This window comes from Trichomycterus rosablanca, chromosome 6 (genome assembly GCF_030014385.1).
Source record: "Trichomycterus rosablanca isolate fTriRos1 chromosome 6, fTriRos1.hap1, whole genome shotgun sequence".
Taxonomy (NCBI): Eukaryota; Metazoa; Chordata; class Actinopteri; order Siluriformes; family Trichomycteridae; genus Trichomycterus; species Trichomycterus rosablanca.
In genome coordinates this window covers 14,496,030-14,515,690 of record NC_085993.1, presented here as the reverse complement: position 1 = coordinate 14,515,690, position 19,661 = coordinate 14,496,030, and the positions used below count along the sequence as shown (strand labels likewise).

Here is a 19,661-nt window from a genome sequence, read left to right as displayed (position 1 = left end):
CTAGTTTAAAAAGACTAATCAAAAGCCTGAGTAAATAAATATGTTTTCAATCTAGACATGAGCATTGAGACTGTGTCCGAGTCCCGGACAGAGGCAGGGAGATTATTCCAAAGTTGTGGAGCTTTGTAAGAAAATGCTCTTCCACTGGCTAATACAGTGTATATAAAAGCAAGTTTTAAAATCACTAGTTGTGCCTAAATTAATGCCTAAACTGATATTTTTACACTTTACACTGATTTTATTTTGTTTATATCCCTTTAATAATTATTTTAACTGGTTTTTAAATATTTATATATAGCTGTTTTCATATTTGTGCCAACAGATGAAGGAATCTCTTCCAGGAGTTTCGGTTAGTTGTGACCTTGGACTCAGTCTATCTGTAGAACAAGAAAAAACGTTACATAGATGGAAATTCAAGATTGTAACTAAGGTTTCACTTTTTTGTTCCTTATTTTATTCCATGGTTCTAATACAAATAGTTAATGTTTTAAGTTAAATTACTTAAATCTGAATTTCTGTTTAACAAATTGATACAGCAGGGGTTAAATTCTATATTTACTTCCAGCTGGATATGAAAGTGGTTGCTTTACTGAGGTGTGACACAGGTGCAACATTTGCACTTCATAAGGACAGCAATGAAGAGGACTTTAATTACACCGTTCTTTGTTTTGCCACCCAAGACACATCCAACTCTAAAAATGGTAAGGTGTTTATATTCTTTTCAGAATTCACAGTGAGGGAAAATGATGCTATAATGATGCATACTATTGTAACATATGATGTTTCACTTACTAAATTTTAAGTTTAATTGTAGACCCTTGAGTTACGAACGGTTTACCATACGATTTTTTATATCTTTTTCAATTTAACGTACAAACAAATTTTGGATTAGGAACAGAAATTCGCGAAACATGTGACGTCACAAACAAGTTGACTCAACCGTCTCTCTCTCTCTATATATATATACAGTGTATATATACACAGTGAGCGAACATTCAGACATCACTTTGTTGTGTTGAATAATTACTCCTGCCAGTAGCTGTCACTGTGTATAAGAGAGAGGGGACAGTATTGAGAGAGAAGAAGGAATTCGGCTCAGTAAAGTAGTCTTTCTTTCGTGCAATTACACCTACAAAATACAACACTATTGAAATAAAGAGGTAAATAATAGAGAAATATGAGAGTTATTGTTGCTTCTGGTAGTTACATTTTATATAAATAGAAGGAAATGTACGTATTATGGTGTATGGTACAGCACACATACTGTACTGAAATGTGATGTGTTTTTTTATGTACAGTACAGTACTACTGTGTATTGTTGTTTATTATTGTTTACTACAGTAATGTCTATTCTATAATTTAAGATTTAAGGGAAAATATACTTGTATTTATAACAAAAAAGACCATTTAAGACATCAGAAAGGTTAGGTAAGGGGGTGGTTTGGGAGGTCTGGCATGGATTAATTCTATTTACATGATTTCTTATGGGAAAAATAGGTTTAACTAACGAACATTTTGACTTAAGAACAGCCCTTCGGAACCAATTAAATCCGTAAGTCAAGGGTCCACTGTAATTAGATTGTCTTAGCTAGTTTAAGAATTTTAAATGTTCAAATGCATTAAAATATCAGTTAAATTATATATTCTAATTTAATGCATTGAAAAATACATGCTACCTCTATAATAAAAACATATATATTTTTTTGTAGTTTATGAAATTACAGTTTCCTTCACCTGTGATCGCCCAGGAGTCTATGAGCAATGGCTGGTATTTGATTTTGACATGAGGCCAGTTCTGCTGCAAAAACTTAAAGTCAGAGTTGGTGTGGTTGACCGTTCTCAGCTCTGTCCACAGCCTGAGAGAAATCAAGGCAACAAGAAAACTCAACAGGATACTAATTCATCTATCAGGAAGCTGGAATCAGAAAGTACACAACAAAGCGAGCAGCTGCCAGTTATCTGGCATGAGGATACTGTGGAAATTGTTCCGTATCAGAAAAGATCAGAGGCTTACCAGGAACTACTAAGAAAATACAGTTATGTGAAGAGAAAGGAATTCAGCACAGTGATGATAGATGCTGACTTGATCAACCAGCAGAATTACAAAGAGAAAATGCACAGCTTTCTCTACCAGGAAGAAATGGAACAAGACCAGCTGGTTAGCAGGTAACAGTTTAACTCAGCTATAAACAAATATATATGTAAATGAGCAATATTTCTTATTCTATCCATTTACAGAATATAAAAATTTATAGCCGCACCACTGAGATTCAAACCTGGGTCCACAACATGTGGGGTTAGTGTAATAGACTGCTGTGCCACCTAAGCACCACTAAGAACATGCAATTTCATTTATTAAAAAATATATATACTTTTGTTAAAAAGTAGTTGTACACAAAGTTTATTACTGTTAGCACCAACAATGGCAGCAGTGTCTGCAAATGAAAGCATGTTATAATTTTATATGAGCCTTTCGCATCTCAAAAAGAATATTTTATTCCAATCTTTTTTTTTTATTACTTTAAATCAGTCACTGTGCTAGTTTTTTTTATATGTCCCAAGACATATAACCTTGCATTCCTCTTTATAAGCTTATTATGGACAGAGAAATGTAATAATAATAAGTCATCTTGGATCTCAAAGCAGTTTCAACCCATTTAAATACCAATAAATACCACTGTCACTTTTGATACAATGGTTTGACTTTGTAATGCTGTATTTGCTTTATGCCTGACATAATAACATTTTTAAACTGTCAGATAAGCACTGTGATGTTTCCTCTAATTAGCAAAGGTTTCCTTTCATAAATCATTTGTTACATTGTCTTATTCATTTTGTAAAGTCATAAACACTCCACAATGACGTCCCACTAAACACTACAGACATCTGCAATTTTTCTGGATTTTTTGTAACTTCAGCTTGAGTTTATACTAAGCCTTTTGGGCAATTTCAGCAGACTGGACACTTTTAAATAATGCTCCACTGCACCGAGTTTTTACTGTTTGGAAATACCAGTCCTTACTGTGATTTGGTCCTAGAGTCTTAAAGTGGCTGGGATAATAGTGTAGTGGTACAGTGGAAACTTTATAGTGATTCCTTGACTTTGGTTTTCTTAGATTAGTAAGATCTATATTCCATAGAATCAAGCAGTTACTTTTTCACAAGAAAGATAAGCATGCTGTTTTGTTTAATGATCTGAAACCATAATAATGTTATTAATTCTGTGTGCCCCAAAATTGCTTAGACTGATCCTACGAGGGACCATGTCTTTTAAAAAACAGCTGTTTGACGATTGGTTTGGCTTTAAAAATACCATTTCAGGAGAGCTTTTTGGCAGCATATCTGTCTCTTATTCACTTGCTCCTGATACACCAGAGGGCTACATGCTAAAGAGACATGTTCAGTCAGTCCTTGTGGACTTGCTGAGACCTGATTGTGCACCACAGCGTGTTTATGAGGCTGTGATTCTTAAAGATGCCATTGGGGAATCTCAACTATATGTAAAGCTTTCAATAAACTGCTGTAATGAACTACAACTTCAGAGTGATACATCAACTGAGATGGAGGTTCAGTTCCAGTTGGACCGCAAATGGTTCTGTGAAATGCACAAGGCTGTTGATATGCTACCAGACCTTAGAAGGGTTTTGCCCGACCTAAAGGAAAGGCATGTTCAGGTTCCAGTTTCAAACAAGTCATGTCCAAGTGAGCTGAATGAAAAGCAACAAGCTGCTATGGACTTCATCCTTGGCGCTTCTGACCGCAGAGGCAGTGTGGCACCATTGCTGATATATGGACCTTTTGGAACCGGGAAGACGCTTACTCTTGCTAAGATTACACTGGCTCTTGTGCAGCAGCCACAAAACAGAATCTTGATCTGTACACATACTAACAGGTATGTGATGATTCATTTGGATTTTTCTTATAATTTGTTTTTACACACATCCTGTTTTTGTTAAGTAAAAAAAAACATTACTTTAAAATTATTCCTTTTTTGTATTTTAGCTCTGCAGACCTTTATGTCAGAAATCATTTCCATAATAGTGCAACAACTGCCAAAGGTCCAGTAAGACTTTTAAGAATAAAGGCAAAGGAAAGTTCACCAAGAGCTACTGATCCTGTCACTCTTCAATATTGTCATTTATCCAAGGATCATTGGTGCTTTGAGTTCCCTGACAGAGAGACATTAGATTCTGCAAGAATCATTATAACAACAACTGGAATGGCACGATACTTCCATGACCTGCAACTACCATCAAACTACTTCAGTCACATATTCATTGATGAAGCTTCTCAGATGCTGGAATGTGAGGCATTAATGGCTATAGGCTTAGCAGGGGAGAAGACTCAAGTAATTCTAGCTGGAGATCACATGCAGATGGGACCCAGGCTCTTTTCCGTGGGGGTGGACAAAAGCTCAGACCATACTTTACTAAATCGCCTCTTTCATCACTATCAAGCAGAGAACACAACAACTGCTAAAAATAGCAGAATAATCTTCAATGAAAACTACCGCTCCACTCAAGAAATTGTGGATTTTGTGTCCAAACATTTTTATGTTGGAAAGACAGATGGGATCAAAGCCAAAGGAAACGTACCTGCACATCCACATCAAAATGCTCTGCAGTTCTGTCATGTCAGAGGTGAATGCTATTTGGATAAGGGATCCCTGTCTTGGTTCAATCCTGCTGAAATCCAAACAGTTGTTGATGTTGTCCTAAAAGTACTGGAGAAGTGGCCTGATGAGTGGCAACAAAATGATTCAGCATCAGTGTGTGTTCTCTCCCAGGGGAGTCAGGTAACTAGTTGGGATGATATTTATTGTTATATAGTAAATAGATGATTATGAACATTATACATAGAGGGAAAACAGATATTCAACCAATTTGTTGTCACACAATATACTTCAAGATCAAATATCTACTTCTAAGTTCTGCATGTGGTGTAGTTACAGAGATGTCTGTAGTTACTGCTTATCCTTCATTGCATTAGTCTGAGGGCACTTATATCACAAAATATTGTGTAGCACACTTGTCTAAATTTGCATATTTGAGATCATAACTTTTTTAAATTTTATTTCTGTACTTCTCTTTTTAAATAGAGAAGGCCTGAGTGATCAGATAGATAGACAGACAGATGGATAGATAACAGTATAACAAAAATAGTGTGAGTAACGGGATGGGTGGAACAGAAAGGGTATAAATAAAATATACATGGCAAAATGTGTAGTTTGTGCTTCTGACAATATAAAACTAAAACTTAAACCAACAACATAAGCCATAATATATTGGTTCTTATAAAGTATAACTATAAAATAAAATATAAGATATATGTATGAATATGGGGTGCAAAAATTGGAACAAAAAATAATTATAGTGCAGTTTATTGCTTAATGTCTCTGAGTATTGGGTGACCCTGAAAGTTTAGCGACTACTGCCTTTCTTACTTTGCCTATCATTAGTCATGGGGCATGTTATAAATTATTGTGTGGTGCACCTGTACAAAGACTTTTGGTTTCATAAGCTTTTCACTTGCTGATTAATACACCAAAAGCACTGGCAGTGATTAAATAAAAAAAATAGTGGTTACATTTTTGTTTTCCCCTCTGTTTACTAATATAATACTTATTTATAATATATATAATTGATAGTTTTTAACATCCAGTTTTTTTCACCACAGGTAATTGAAATAAGGAAACAATTGAAACAACTAAGAGAGTACAATCTGCATAAAGTCACTGTGGAAAATGCAGAAAATGTTCAAGGTATAAATCAATATGTTTTCTGTGTATTTACACACACACTTGCTGCAAATATACTGTATATTTATTTATTCTACCAGCCTCAATAACTGTTCAATAACTGTTCTGTGCAATATCTCTCCAACATTGCTCCAGGCACCAGACACTTTATTATTCTCATGGACACTTTATTTTTTTTTATTTATTTTTTTTATTATATAATATTTTTTATTTCATTACACTTTACTTTTTATTTATTCATCTTATCTTGTTTGCTTTAGTGGGCTTGATTATTCAGTTCATAAAACTTTACTTCACTCTTATTCTATGTATTTGCTCTGGGAAACTAATTTTTGGAAATTCTGTTCATAATTATTTACAGCAATATTATTTTTACAGGAAAACAGTTCAGAATAATCATCATAACTACTGTGCACACCAAAGACAGCTTGAACAAGACCGAGAGACCATGTCTTGAATTCTTCAATGACGTTCGCCTGCTGAACACAGCCATGACTAGAGCTCAGTCTCAAGTGATAGTTGTAGGAGATGCCACTGCTCTGTGCTGTCCTTATTTTGGAAAATGCTGGAGACTTTGGAATTCCTACATAAATCACTGCATTGGTACAGGAAGTGTCCATCCCAAAGAGTTTACTTTGAACAATTTAAACCAAGAACTTTTGGAGATATCGAACATCATGAGAACTGAAGAAGATGACAGCAGTGATAGTGATTCAACTACATCAGAGTTACCTGACAACAGTGAGGACCCTATACTAAAAGAGCTCCTGGATGAAGACGAAGATTTACAAATAAAATTAACAGAGGATGGCACGTTTCCTTTTTTACACACCGACAATCTTAAAAACAATGTGGTGAGGCATGTGAAGGAAAGCAAACCCTCCAGACCTCAACCAGATGGGACTTGCCAGAACAGCAGGATTTGTGAGTTAGTCCTGAAGAAGTTTGATTCAGGTTTTGCCATGCCACTTGATGAGCCAAGTTTACAGATCAGAATAGAAGGCAAAAAAAATCTAAAGCAATCGTTTTCTGGAGACATAGTAAACGTAGAGATTTTGACCACTGAGACATTTCCTCCTAAGGGAAAAGTAATTGAAGTGATCAAGCGTGTAGATTTGCCCAGTGAGTTTGTCTGTACTGTTGACAGAAATGATGATCAGGTGATGGCACCAATTGACATATGCATAACTAAAATATTCACACCATTTTGGAAGGACAAACCAAACTACATTGCTATAAGAAATCCTGAAACATGGAGAGTTGAAAGATTCATCAGAATTAATGAGGAAGCCCGCAGAAACCATCTGTTTGTTGTCAAATTGTTGAAATGGGGGGAGCATTTTAATTTTCCCCTAGGGATTGTTGTAAATGCACTTCCAATAGTTACCTCATTACAGGATGGGTTAAAGATACTTGAAATAGAGTACAAACTACACAGGAAAGTCCCCCAGTGTGTTCAAAAAGAGGTGGAAAATTTGAAATATACACCTCTATGGTCAAATACCCGTGAAGATTTCCGTGAATTAATGACATTCACTATTGATTCTTCAACTTCTGAAGACCTTGATGATGCCATCAGTGTGAGAGATTTAGGTGAGCACTATGAAATAGGAGTTCACATTGCTGATGTCGCAAGCTTTGTGCCTAAAGATAGTGAACTGGACAGATATGCACGGCAGCAAGGTACTTCATTCTATGTTTCAAAATCTAAACCGGCACATATGTTCCCAGAAGACTTAAGCACCAACATCTTCAGTTTACTCGATGATGGCTGTGATCGACACTGTATTTCCCTGATGACAGAAGTGGACAAAAAGACACATCGCATACAAAACAGAACATTTTTCAAGTCTGTAATTCGCTCCAAAAAGAGACTATCATATGAAGCTGCTGAGAAAATGTTAAAAGCATCAGGCAATACACGGAGCTTTGACACTTTGGAGGGCTGTCTTGCCATAGCGTGCAACTTTGCCGAGGTTCATAGAAAAGACAGAAAACAAGATGACTGGTGTTACCGGCGGCCTGATGAGGATGAAGTTGTTGGAAGTAGACGATCTCACAGACTGGTGGAGGAGTTGATGATCATGTTCAACCACTTTGTTGCTGATACGCTTCTGCTTGACGGAAATGCCAGAAGCCTGGCTCCTCTCAGATGCCAGGATAGGCCAGACAGTGATCAGCTGCATGATTTTCAGGACAAAAATGTTGCCTGGCTTCCAATGTCCATTCACCTGTCGTCACATGTTGGTGACTTCACACCAAAAGAACACGAACAGCTAAACCTAAGTGGGCTCAACCAAACACAAAACGTTGAACAAGAGGTTTTAAATAATGGAATCTTTCCAATATTGACGTCAGTATTGAAAAATCTTGAGATTGCAGCTCAGGATAAAGACATCCACAGAATAGTGGATCTTGTCACAACTGATGACCTTCACCCACAGCTTCTTCCTCTTGTAATTGACCTTAGGAGGCTCATCAACAAAGCTCAAGTCTTGCGTGCCAACTCTTCTCATCTTTCACGGATCGGCCACTATGATTTACAGCTGGACAGCTACACCTGGGCCTCCTCTCCAATCCGGCGCTATATAGATGTCATTGTACAGCGACTTCTTCTTTCTGTACTTAATAATACTGAAATTAAGTACACATCACATGACATTGATATGTGCTGTGTTGAATTTAGCCAGAAGAACAGAGTTCAAACTATATGCGAGAAGAAATCACATGCTTTAGGTGTTGCATCACAGCTGTCGGTGCAAAATGCACTTAAGGTGGCTTATATTGTTGAAGTCACCCCCACTAGTAGCAGCTTTAGGATATCCATACCGCTAAACAAAGACTTCAGTCAAGATATGAATAACATAATGTATAGGGATCTTCAGCTGGCAGATCAGCCTTGGTATGATAAATTTAATGACTGCATGGTACTAAAGTGGGTGCGAAGAATATACTCCTTTGCAGATACCTGCCTCCATAATGACCTAAAAGAACAACAAGCAAACTCTGTAATAACATATGTGCCCAATAAGCACTGGAAAGATCTGGTGGTAGCTATCAAGGAAGAAAACTGGGACCTTATCTATAAGGTAATAAAAGAGATGAATGCAACTGTCACTAGACAACCAATAAGAAAGAAAACACAAATACCAGTGAAAGCCTCAGGAACAGGGGCATCCAGTCTGAAAGAGGAGCATTTCATGGAGTTGTCCCTGGAATTAAGAAAGGGTGACATTATTGAGATACAGTTAGGCACTGACACAGTTCGGGGGCTTTTGGTGCCAGCAGTTCAGTTGCTCATTGTGAATCCAAATTTTGAGATCTGCCTTGGACACACTAAAGATCCAATCATATCTTTTTCGAAATATGCACTTCATGCCTCAAGACCATCATACAACACATATGTGGATTATCAGAAAATATGGAAACCTTTGTGTGAAATGGAGTCAGCCTGTAATGCTGTGGCAGAAAACGAGAGCATTGTTTTTGAAGAGACAATGCTGAAATGGAAACCTCTGAAAGAAAAAGAGAATCTTCAGGGATGCTTTCATCTTCCTCTTGAGAAGAAAGATCAATGGGCAATTGAAGGCAACTTGAGAAACAGTTTTCTGTGTATTCGGTTAAGAATCCAGCAGAAAGATCTCAGTCCAGTTTTGGAGGACTCTTTGACAGATTCAAAGGATTTGAATCTCATGAGTTCATCTGGTCTAATTTGGATAGCCCATGGAATAGTCACCAGTGTCTCAGGGGAAGAAGAGTCAAAAGAGCAGACCTACATGAAGATCGATTTTTGTATAAACCACATGCCTATGACAAAACTTCCAGAGTCTATCTTCCTGAAGAGTGCAAGATACACAGTTGAAGTAATCCCAAAACTTCTGCCAGATGTGTAAATATTCTTACACAGCACTTATAACAGTATTTATACAAATAATCCTATAGGTCTTCCTATAAAATTGTCTCATAATTTTAACTTTTTTCCACAGGCGCAAGGAGAGTGCTATTGATAATCTTACAACAGCAAATAATCTTGTAAAGGCCATTGCCACTGGTAAAAGGACAAGTGACACTGGTAAGACACTTTGGCTATCTTTATATATGTTTAATAATAATTTTTGTGGGTTTTAATTGTTTTACTTCTGATAAATGTGTCATTTTTAGGAATTCAAATTCATACAAAGGGACCATCAAGACTTGAGATTGAGGGCCACAAATCCTTGGGGCTTCCTCAGCTGAATGTCAGTCAGTGCAAAGCAATAAGGGAGGCATTACACAAAGAGTTCACTCTCATTCAAGGACCACCAGGTAGGAGATAGTTATATATCTGTTATATAACCCATTAAATTGCTTCAACACAAATATTTTATCAAATTAAAATGACTTTTTAACTTTTTTTAAATGCATTTAACTATAAAAAAAAAAGTACAAGAACGATATTTAATGTTAAAACTATTTAACATTGTTGTTTTGTATGTTTAAACTCATTCTAAATTTGATGACTTTTAAAAAAAACTGGGACATGGGCATGTTTTACACCCCCTTTCCTTTTAAAATAAAATTTGTTTTGTTTTGTCATTGCACAAGCAACAATAATTAATTTGGCAACAATCCAACGAACATATAATACAGTACAATTATAGTACAGTACAGGAGATCAAATTCTCCTGTGATTTGTCTGAGTACATTGCTCCATTTGTGTTTTTTATTGACATACAGTATGATGCACCTGTACTGTTCCTACAGTACAATTTACTGTGCCTGTTTTGTTTTTGAATCACATGCACAACTTCTTTCTCCAAACATTACAAGGATTATTGCTAAACTGTTCTATTCTGATTTTTTCAGACAAGACTTAATATATATGTTGTTTTTTTAATAATGTATTAAGGCTAAAGATATTGTGTACAAATTTAAGGTGACTATATGCAGTAGAATATTTTAACCAAATTTTGTGTATGCTGTATGTACAGTAAATCTTAATTATATACAGTATAAAGACACACAAAACCTTTTAATGTGCTAGCTAATTCATCAGATGAAATGTGAATGTTAAGAAAAGGTTAACAGAGTAAGTGTAAATAAAATAAAATATTTTTTTAGTTTACTACTACTCATTGAATAATTTCTTATGCTAATGTGATTTTTGCTGATTTAGAAAAGCCCATAATATCCTTCATTAACAAAGTAAACAAACTACTACATTAGATGTAAATATTGTAACAGTACTTGATGTAATAACCATAATTGGTTGCAAAATTAAATGTTCAAACTACCAAATGAATAAAACAACAAAGGAATAAGATATGCAAGCTAGTGTTTTCATCAAAAAACTATGTTTTATATGTTTGACAGGGACTGGGAAAACTGTGGTGGGTGTCCACATTGTGTATTGGTTCTTTCAAGAAAACCAAAAACTTCCCCCACCTCATGGAGCTGAGGAAGGCCAAAAAAAGAGGTGTATTTTGTACTGTGGGCCTTCAAATAAATCTGTTGATGTGGTTGCAGGTAAAATCATTTGAATGTCATTTCCCTGTTTTATGTTCTTTTTGAAAATACACAAAAATGTACCAAAGTTAATGTATCTTTTTTTATTAAATTATACGTAAAGCATTCATTTGTTTTTCGTTTACCCAGCTATTTGGCAGTGACATTTAACATAGAGGCTCATTTGGAATAAGAAACTTTATTACAATTTGGTTACGTATGTTTTTAACTCATGCTGAGTGGAAATGGTACCCATGTAAAAACACTTGATTAGTAACATGACAAATTCTTTGTTATTTGATCACTGCACTAATAATATGCATATTGCAGGTCAACTTCTAAAACTGGAGCAAAAATTAAAACCTCTCAGGATCTATAGTGATCAGATGGAGATTCTGGAGTTTCCTTATCCTGGCAGCAATCTAAGGCTCTCTCGACATTCTCAAAGAGTGGAAAAGCCAAACAAAGCCCTTAGGTACTATTTGTTTGTTTATTAGGATTTTAACGTCATGTTTTATACTTTGGTTACATTCATGAAAGGGAACGGTAGTCACTCATTACACAAGGTTCATCAGTTCACAAGATTATATTGAACACAGTCACAGACAATTTATTATCTCCAATTAACCTCACTTGCATGTGTCTGGACTGTGGGAGGAAACCGGAGCACCCGGGGGAAACCCACGTGGAGACGGGCAGAACATGCAAACTCCACACAGAAAGGACCTGGACAGCCCCACCTGGGGATCGAACCCAGGGCCTTCTTGCTGTGAGGCGACAGTGCTACCCACTTAGCCACCGTGCTGCCCTTTTAGGTACTATTTATCTTCAGAAAATGTACTGATTATATTTAATACAGTTTGTAATGCCAGTAAGCAGTTTGGGCCCTTTAACAAGTTAAGACACTGTCACCCCATCTCCACCAAATAAATATTTTGGGAATATTTTGTTCAAGGGGTCTTAATGGGCATGGAATAATTCCCTCTTTTCTCCCCTCACATCACTTTCTTATTTTTCATAGCATTGATATGCTTTCAACTAATGCATTTTTTTAGGTCGATTTCATTGCATTATAAGATTCGGATGCCCAGCAACCCCTATGCAGCTCAGATAAAGGCATTTGATTTGAAGATTGAAAAAAAGCAGGACCTCACTCCCGAAGAAGTTAAAAGGTAAACAAACAGAATAACAGTACTTACAAATTACATGTTGTATTTATGGTTTTGGATAACAATATGCTGCTTTGACATACAGTGTATCACAAAAGTGAGTACATTCCTCACATTTCTGCAAATATTTCATTATATCTTTTCATGGGTCAACACTATAGACATGAAACTTGGATATAACTTAGAGTAGTCAGTGTACAACTTGTATAGTAGTGTAGATTTACTGTCTTCTGAAAATAACTCAACACACAGCCATTAATGTCTAAATGGCTGGCAACATAAGTGAGTACACCCCACAGTGAACATGTCCAAATTGTGCCCAAAGTGTCAATATTTTGTGTGACCACCATTATTATCCAGCACTGCCTTAACCCTCCTGGGCATGGAATTCACCAGAGCTGCACAGGTTGCTACTGGAATCCTCTTCCACTCCTCCATGATGACATCACGGAGCTGGTGGATGTTAGACACCTTGAACTCCTCCACCTTCCACTTGAGGATGCGCCACAGGTGCTCAATTGGGTTTAGTCCATCACCTTTACCTTCAGCTTCCTCAGCAAGGCAGTTGTCATCTTGGAGGTTGTGTTTGGGGTCGTTATCCTGTTGGAAAACTGCCATGAGGCCCAGTTTTCGAAGGGAGGGGATCATGCTCTGTTTCAGAATGTCACAGTACATGTTGGAATTCATGTTTCCCTCAATGAACTGCAGCTCCCCAGTGCCAGCAACACTCATGCAGCCCAAGACCATGATGCTACCACCACCATGCTTGACTGTAGGCAAGATACAGTTGTCTTGGTACTTCTCATCAGGGCGCCGCCACACATGCTGGACACCATCTGAGCCTAACAAGTTTATCTTGGTCTCGTCAGACCACAGGGCATTCCAGTAATCCATGTTCTTGGACTGCTTGTCTTCAGCAAACTGTTTGCGGGCTTTCTTGTGCGTCAGCTTCCTTCTGGGATGACGACCATGCAGACCGAGTTGATGCAGTGTGCGGCGTATGGTCTGAGCACTGACAGGCTGACCTCCCACGTCTTCAACCTCTGCAGCAATGCTGGCAGCACTCATGTGTCTATTTTTTAAAGCCAACCTCTGGATATGACGCCGAACACGTAGACTCAACTTCTTTGGTCGACCCTGGCGAAGCCTGTTCCGAGTGGAACCTGTCCTGGAAAACCGCTGTATGACCTTGGCCACCATGCTGTAGCTCAGTTTCAGGGTGTTAGCAATCTTCTTATAGCTTAGGCCATCTTTGTGGAGAGCAACAATTCTATTTCTCACATCCTCAGAGAGTTCTTTGCCATGAGGTGCCATGTTGAATATCCAGTGGCCAGTATGAGAAAATTGTACCCAAAACACCAAATTTAACAGCCCTGCTCCCCATTTACACCTGGGACCTTGACACATGACACCAGGGAGGGACAGCGACACATTTGGGCACAATTTGGACATGTTCACTGTGGGGTGTACTCACTTATGTTGCCAGCTATTTAGACATTAATGGCTGTGTGTTGAGTTATTTTCAGAAGACAGTAAATCTACACTGCTATACAAGCTGTACACTGACTACTCTAACTTATATCCAAGTTTCATGTCTATAGTGTTGACCCATAAAAAGATATAATGAAATATTTGCAGAAATGTGAGGGGTGTACTCACTTTTGTGATACACTGTATTTTAACAGACAAGACACTAAAGAGTTTTACCTGATGCATGATTGTATAGAAAACTAAAATGCATAATCCCCTTTACTAACAGCTACAAGGACAGCCTGAGGAAGGCCCGTAAACATGAGCTTTTGCAGCATGACGTCATTCTCTGCACGTGTACTGCTGCCTCACATCCTCTTTTGGCTAATTTACTCAGCATTCAACAGATTATCATTGATGAGTGTGCCATGGCTACTGAGCCTGAAGCTTTCATTCCTCTTGTCACACACAAGCCTAAGCAGGTAGATTTTAAAAAGTGCTTTCCACATTTCACAATGTGATTTTACAGTACTTCACAATACTGATTATGAAGATTATTTTTTGCTATACGTTGTCATTTTCAATTTCACATTTGATGTTTACAGATGCTTTTATGAGATAAGCACATCAAGGCAGTTTTAGACTTTCACTTTTGGAATTAAATAACTGGAGAACACATTTTTCTTAGTATTTGTCATATAAATTTTAGTTCTTTAATACATTGTTTGAGGGGTTTTTTTTATATTTCTTACAATATCTGATAGGTTAAAAGTATACATATTTTCATAAATCCCTCTTAGCTCTTTTCACTTCTATCAGTTGTTGTTAGCCTTCTGTAAGCATGTGGCACACAATTGGCTGCATTTTTGACCACTTTGCTTGGCAAAATGGAAGTTTAAATAAATTTGTTTGTTTTCTCCCACAGACTACTTTTCAGTATATTTCACATACTCTCCATTAGGTCGATGTCAGGACTTTATGTGTGATTTAGCCATCACAAAGCCAGTTTTATGTGTTTGGGGATATTGTCCTACTGGAACACCCAAATTGCATCCATGATTTAAAAATTTTAGGATTTAGGATTTTATATCCTTATAATTTTTTACTATTTCATCATATTTTTGCACTGTAAAAGCAAAGCAATTTGCAAACCACTTACAGCAATACAATTCCAAAGTCTAATACTAATGCCACAATGCCTGTCTATAGGTAGCATGATTACACTGAATACCTTGCATGAATGTCTTGAACAATTTTTCTCCTCTAAACATATTTCTGATCATTGTGGCTGAGTGATTTAGTCTTTGTTTTATCTGGTAACAAAGGCTATTCTTTGTGTATTTGATCAGCAAACAACTTCAGTCAAGCTTCAAGCTGCCAGTTTTGGAGCATGGGCCTTTTTGTAAATGTTGACCTTTTATTTATGGCAGCCTTGGTTCTTGGTGGTTTGTGAATTATGGCTGAACATCCAAAGCTCAGTATGAGATGAGAATTCATGCCATGGAAGGGAAAAAATACTTACTATGATCTGTACAGAGCTTTCTATATTTACACACTGTTATTTTTCTTAGGTCAGATAGGTAGACTGAAACAATCCTTATTTATATAGGCACACAGAAGTCACTCACTGCAGTCAGGTGTAATTACTACCAATAGACAAGAATGCTATGATACAATGCTATGATGCTATGATGACTAAATGTTTTTAACATGTTTTAAACCAGCAGATTTAATCATATTTTTAGAAAAACTACAATACAATAAACTAAATAGTAATTACATTTACTTGAACTTTAGATTGTTTTATTGGGTGATCACAAGCAGTTGCAGCCTGTGGTCCACTGTGAATTGTTGAAGAGACTGGGAATGAGAAAGTCACTCTTTGAGCGGTACATGAAAAAAGCACTAATGCTTGACACTCAGTACAGAATGGTAAGTATCGATTTTGGCTTTCATTCTGTGCTTTATTTAAATACCTATTGTTAGACCCCTGTGACCAGCTTGTGAAGAATTCATCTTTACTTGGATGTTTGTCCACGAGTTCAACCAACTTGTACAATATATTTAGCATCTGCCTAAATCTTTACAATTTAAAAATGAATTACAGGCTAGTGTTTGTGTGGAACTAGACTAAGTCTGTGACTTGGTTGAAATAATAAATTTTTATTGATGCATGATTATATATTTGTAGTTTTTTTTTTAGTTAAGTGACTGAAAGTATCTCACAATCATTACCACAATGAGACTGGAGAAAACTGATTATAAACTATTTAGCTCTGGTGCGTCCATTAGCAACAATGACATTAGAGTAACTTCATCATTCTAAGAAAGAGCCACATAGTATATACAGTTAGTCAGTGGCGCACTCTGCTGCCCCACCACATGAATAAAACCTCTGTTCTAACACAAAATCTTGGTGACATTATACATGACCTTACAATTGACTGTTTTGACAATTAACTTTCTAACAATTTTCAACAAATTTTGTACACAATAAAGACCTTTTTATAAGTAGGTGTGTCCAAACTTTTAACTTTAACTGGTACTGTATGTATGTACAGTATGTTTCAGTGTCATAAAGTCATACAATTATGTGCTTGCTTTTTTAGCAAGAAGACATCTGTGAATTTCCTTCGAAACAGTTCTATGAGGACAAGCTGAAGACTGGAACTAAATATAAACCAAGTGTTTTTCTGACCAAATCAAACAATTCTACATCCATCATCTTTGGTCATGTTGAAGGAAAAGAGATAAGTCTGGTGGTCTCAACTGAAAGAGGAAATGAAAACTCAAAAGCAAACCTAGAAGAGGCCAATGAAGCGGTAAGTAAAATATCATGGTTTGACAAGTTTGCTATAAAGAAACTCCAGTGACCCACACAGAGCCCTGACCTTAACCCCACTGAACACCTTGGGGATAAAACAGAACAGTGATTGTGAGCCAGGCTTTCTTGTCCAACGGCAGTGCCTAATCTTTTTGGAACACTATTTCCAAAGAGTGTCTGTTATAGTAACAAAGGGGGAAAACTTGATATAATTGTTAATGGTTGTGAAAGTGGATGTACAAAAACTCATGGTCCTGTCTACATACTTTTTATATTCAGCATTTTTAATACAATTTACATTATTCGTTTAATTAAATGTAATTAAATAAAAAATATAATGAAATAAAAAACAGTCTGTGTTTACAGGCTACTTAACACATTTGAACTGATATTCATTATCATTTTTGTTTCAGGTGAGAATAGCAATATCTCTGATTGAGGCTGGAATAAAAACAAAGGACATGGCTATCCTGACGCCATACAATGCCCAGGTGGCAAAGATCAATGAAATCCTGGTTGAAAAGAACGTAGAAAACGTCACAGTCAGTAGTATCATGAAGAGTCAAGGTACTGAATTTAAAATAAATGTTCAGCTTCTTTTACATTATTTTGAACTGTGCTACTTGTGACAAATACTGAAATAGTACAAGCAATTTTGTTACATGTTATGAGGCAGTGGTAGCTCAGTGGAGGCACTTGACTAGTGATCAGAAAGGTGCTGGTTCAAGCGCCACCACCACCAGTGTGTTACTATTGGGTCCCTGAGCAATGCCCCTAACCCCTAATTGGTTGCATTGTATGAATAACAAGTGTAAGTCACTATGGACAAGTGTCTGCTAAATGCTGCAGGTTTAAATGTTATGGAAACCTTTTCCGTAACCTTACTCCTTAATTTACCAATATAACCAATATAATGTATATTGCACATGTGTGTGTGTGTGTGTGTGTGTTTATTGGTATTGCAAATTACAAAAATGTGAACAATTACTGTTTTATGTTTAGTCATGCCACATCTAAAAAAAATTTCATCTGCAGGAAGTGAATGGCGATATGTTATTCTGACAACAGTTCGCTCTTGTGAAAAGATAAATATTGAGGAATATTCAACCAAAGGTTGGCGTATGAAGAATCTGGGGTTTGTTGAAGATCCTCACCAAGTCAATGTGGGCATCACACGAGCTCAAGAAGGGCTGTGCATTATTGGTGAGTAATAAACAAACATGCAAATTACATTTAGCATTTAGCTAGACATTTCTTATAGATCTACGGTATATACACAGTATATATACAATATATCTACAGTATACACTGATCAGCTATACCATTAAAACCACCTCCTTGTTTCTACACTCACTGTCCATTTTATCAGCTCCATTTACCATACAGAAGCACTTTGTAGTTCTACAATTACTGACTGTAGTTCATATGTTTCTCTGCATGCTTTGTTACCCCCCTTTCATGCTGTTCTTCAATGGTCAGGACTATTATATAGCAGGTATTATTTAGGTGGTGGATCATTCTCAGCTGGTATAAGTGGATCAGACACAGGAGCGCTGCTGGAGTTTTTAAGTACTGTGTCCACTCACTGTCCAGGTGTTTAAAAACTTCATCAGCACTGCTGTGTCTTATTCACTTATACCAGCACAACACACACTAACACACCACCACCATGTCAGTGTCACTGCAGTGCTGAGAATGATCCACCACCCAAATAATACCTACTCTGTAGTGGTCCAAGTATATTTCTTAGTAAATACATATTTTATTTTATATATTTTTTATCTTTATCACCTAATCAAAATGACAATTTTCATTGTGACTTCCAGTTCTACTGCAGGTGGTGGCGTACTCAGTAAATCCATTTCATGCTGCCTATGTACTGCACTTCTTTTTTTCTACTGCATGTTTGTGTGTATTTTTGTGTATCCTATGATTATGGAGCTTTCTTTTACATAAGATTCTGCCAAACACAACCACACACAAAAAGTGAAGTGGGTGCCCAAGAGTTGTCATTATACTAAATGTAAAATGAAACATGGCTTGTTGAAGACACACCATATGGCCAAAAGAATGTGGACACCTGACATTGAGCTTGCTGGAAATCACTTTTCATTACATTTTTTGATAATTGATTTTATACATCATAATAAATAGTAGTGATATCCACATGCTTTTGGACATACAGTCTAAAGCAGTCTATTTTACTGCTTTTGATCAGTGGTATAGCAGTCATCACTACATGTGTTAATAATGATTGAACATTTAAATGAAATTCAGCATTCAACAGTAGAACAAGCTGACTTTAGGTAGTAGTAAAAATCCTATGCACATTGCAAGTTTGGAAATAATTATGGTAAAGACATATACCCTATAGAATTTAAAATGTAAGTTCTGTAAGCAAATGTAGGAGTTTAATCTACTTTAGAATCCTATCTGCATTGTATGGAAGTTCTAGATTTTAAAAGAAGCTACATTTACAGAAACTAGCCCAGTGTAGAGGTCAAATTGAAGTTTAACAAATGTGCTATGTATTCATAGGAAATAAGGATTTGTTGAGGTGCAGTTTCCTGTGGAAAAAACTTCTGAATCATTATGAAGCCAAAGGCTGTGTGGTGGATCCTGCAGAGAACATTCAGATTGCACGGTATTGAGCTAGTGTGGCTTGTGGATGTACTGGAATTTTAGGTTTATGCAGTACAGTCAGCACAGCTTACCACTGTTTCTGGATTGATGTTTCCAATAGTTTTCATGAGTAAAAAATGACATTTTGTGTTTTATGAGGTAATAAATTGGAATTATTATTACTGAGTATATTTATTTCAAGAATTGTGATTAACAGTTGTAAGTGTAAAACTATCAAATACAATTTTAAAAGCTTTCTCTTTCTTAAACATACAATGCTAGTACAGTAAAAGAAAGGAATGTAATCTTGGTATTTACCATATTATCTGTGTGC

The 19,661-nt window shown here is 36.5% G+C and overlaps 1 protein-coding gene across 3 annotated transcripts; it reads left to right on the top strand.

Moving 5' to 3' along the window:
- The first annotated feature begins 648 nt into the window (after nt 1–648).
- helz2a (helicase with zinc finger 2a) lies at nt 649–19,509 on the top strand. 3 transcript variants are annotated; one of them, XM_062997473.1, is made up of 17 exons: nt 649–701; nt 1,710–2,166; nt 3,764–3,892; nt 4,003–4,795; nt 5,677–5,761; nt 6,137–9,647; nt 9,745–9,830; nt 9,920–10,063; nt 11,111–11,263; nt 11,573–11,717; nt 12,298–12,414; nt 14,171–14,363; nt 15,679–15,813; nt 16,491–16,703; nt 17,119–17,272; nt 17,741–17,908; nt 19,244–19,509. In XM_062997473.1, the coding sequence occupies exons 2-17, from the start codon at nt 1,784–1,786 to the stop codon at nt 19,354–19,356; spliced, it is 6,522 nt and encodes a 2,173-aa protein (XP_062853543.1). In that variant the 5' UTR covers nt 649–701; nt 1,710–1,783; the 3' UTR covers nt 19,357–19,509. The 3 variants fall into 3 exon arrangements, 1 of the variants encoding a protein (XP_062853543.1); XR_010013144.1 differs by lacking the exons at nt 14,171–14,363; nt 17,119–17,272; nt 17,741–17,908; nt 19,244–19,509 and having other exon boundaries at nt 3,245–3,892; nt 16,491–16,580; XR_010013145.1 differs by lacking the exons at nt 11,111–11,263; nt 11,573–11,717; nt 12,298–12,414; ... (4 more) ...; nt 17,741–17,908; nt 19,244–19,509 and having other exon boundaries at nt 3,245–3,892; nt 6,137–9,621; nt 9,920–10,006.
- The last annotated feature ends 152 nt before the right edge of the window (nt 19,510–19,661 follow it).

Coding starts and splice junctions, on each gene's coding strand:
- helz2a (XM_062997473.1), top strand. CDS start 1,784: ATGAGGCCAGTTCTGCTGCAAAAACTTAAAGTCAGAGTTGGTGTGGTT. Junction 12,415..14,170: donor ACTCCCGAAGAAGTTAAAAG/GTAAACAAACAG, acceptor CTTTACTAACAG/CTACAAGGACAGCCTGAGGA. Junction 15,814..16,490: donor TTGACACTCAGTACAGAATG/GTAAGTATCGAT, acceptor TTGCTTTTTTAG/CAAGAAGACATCTGTGAATT.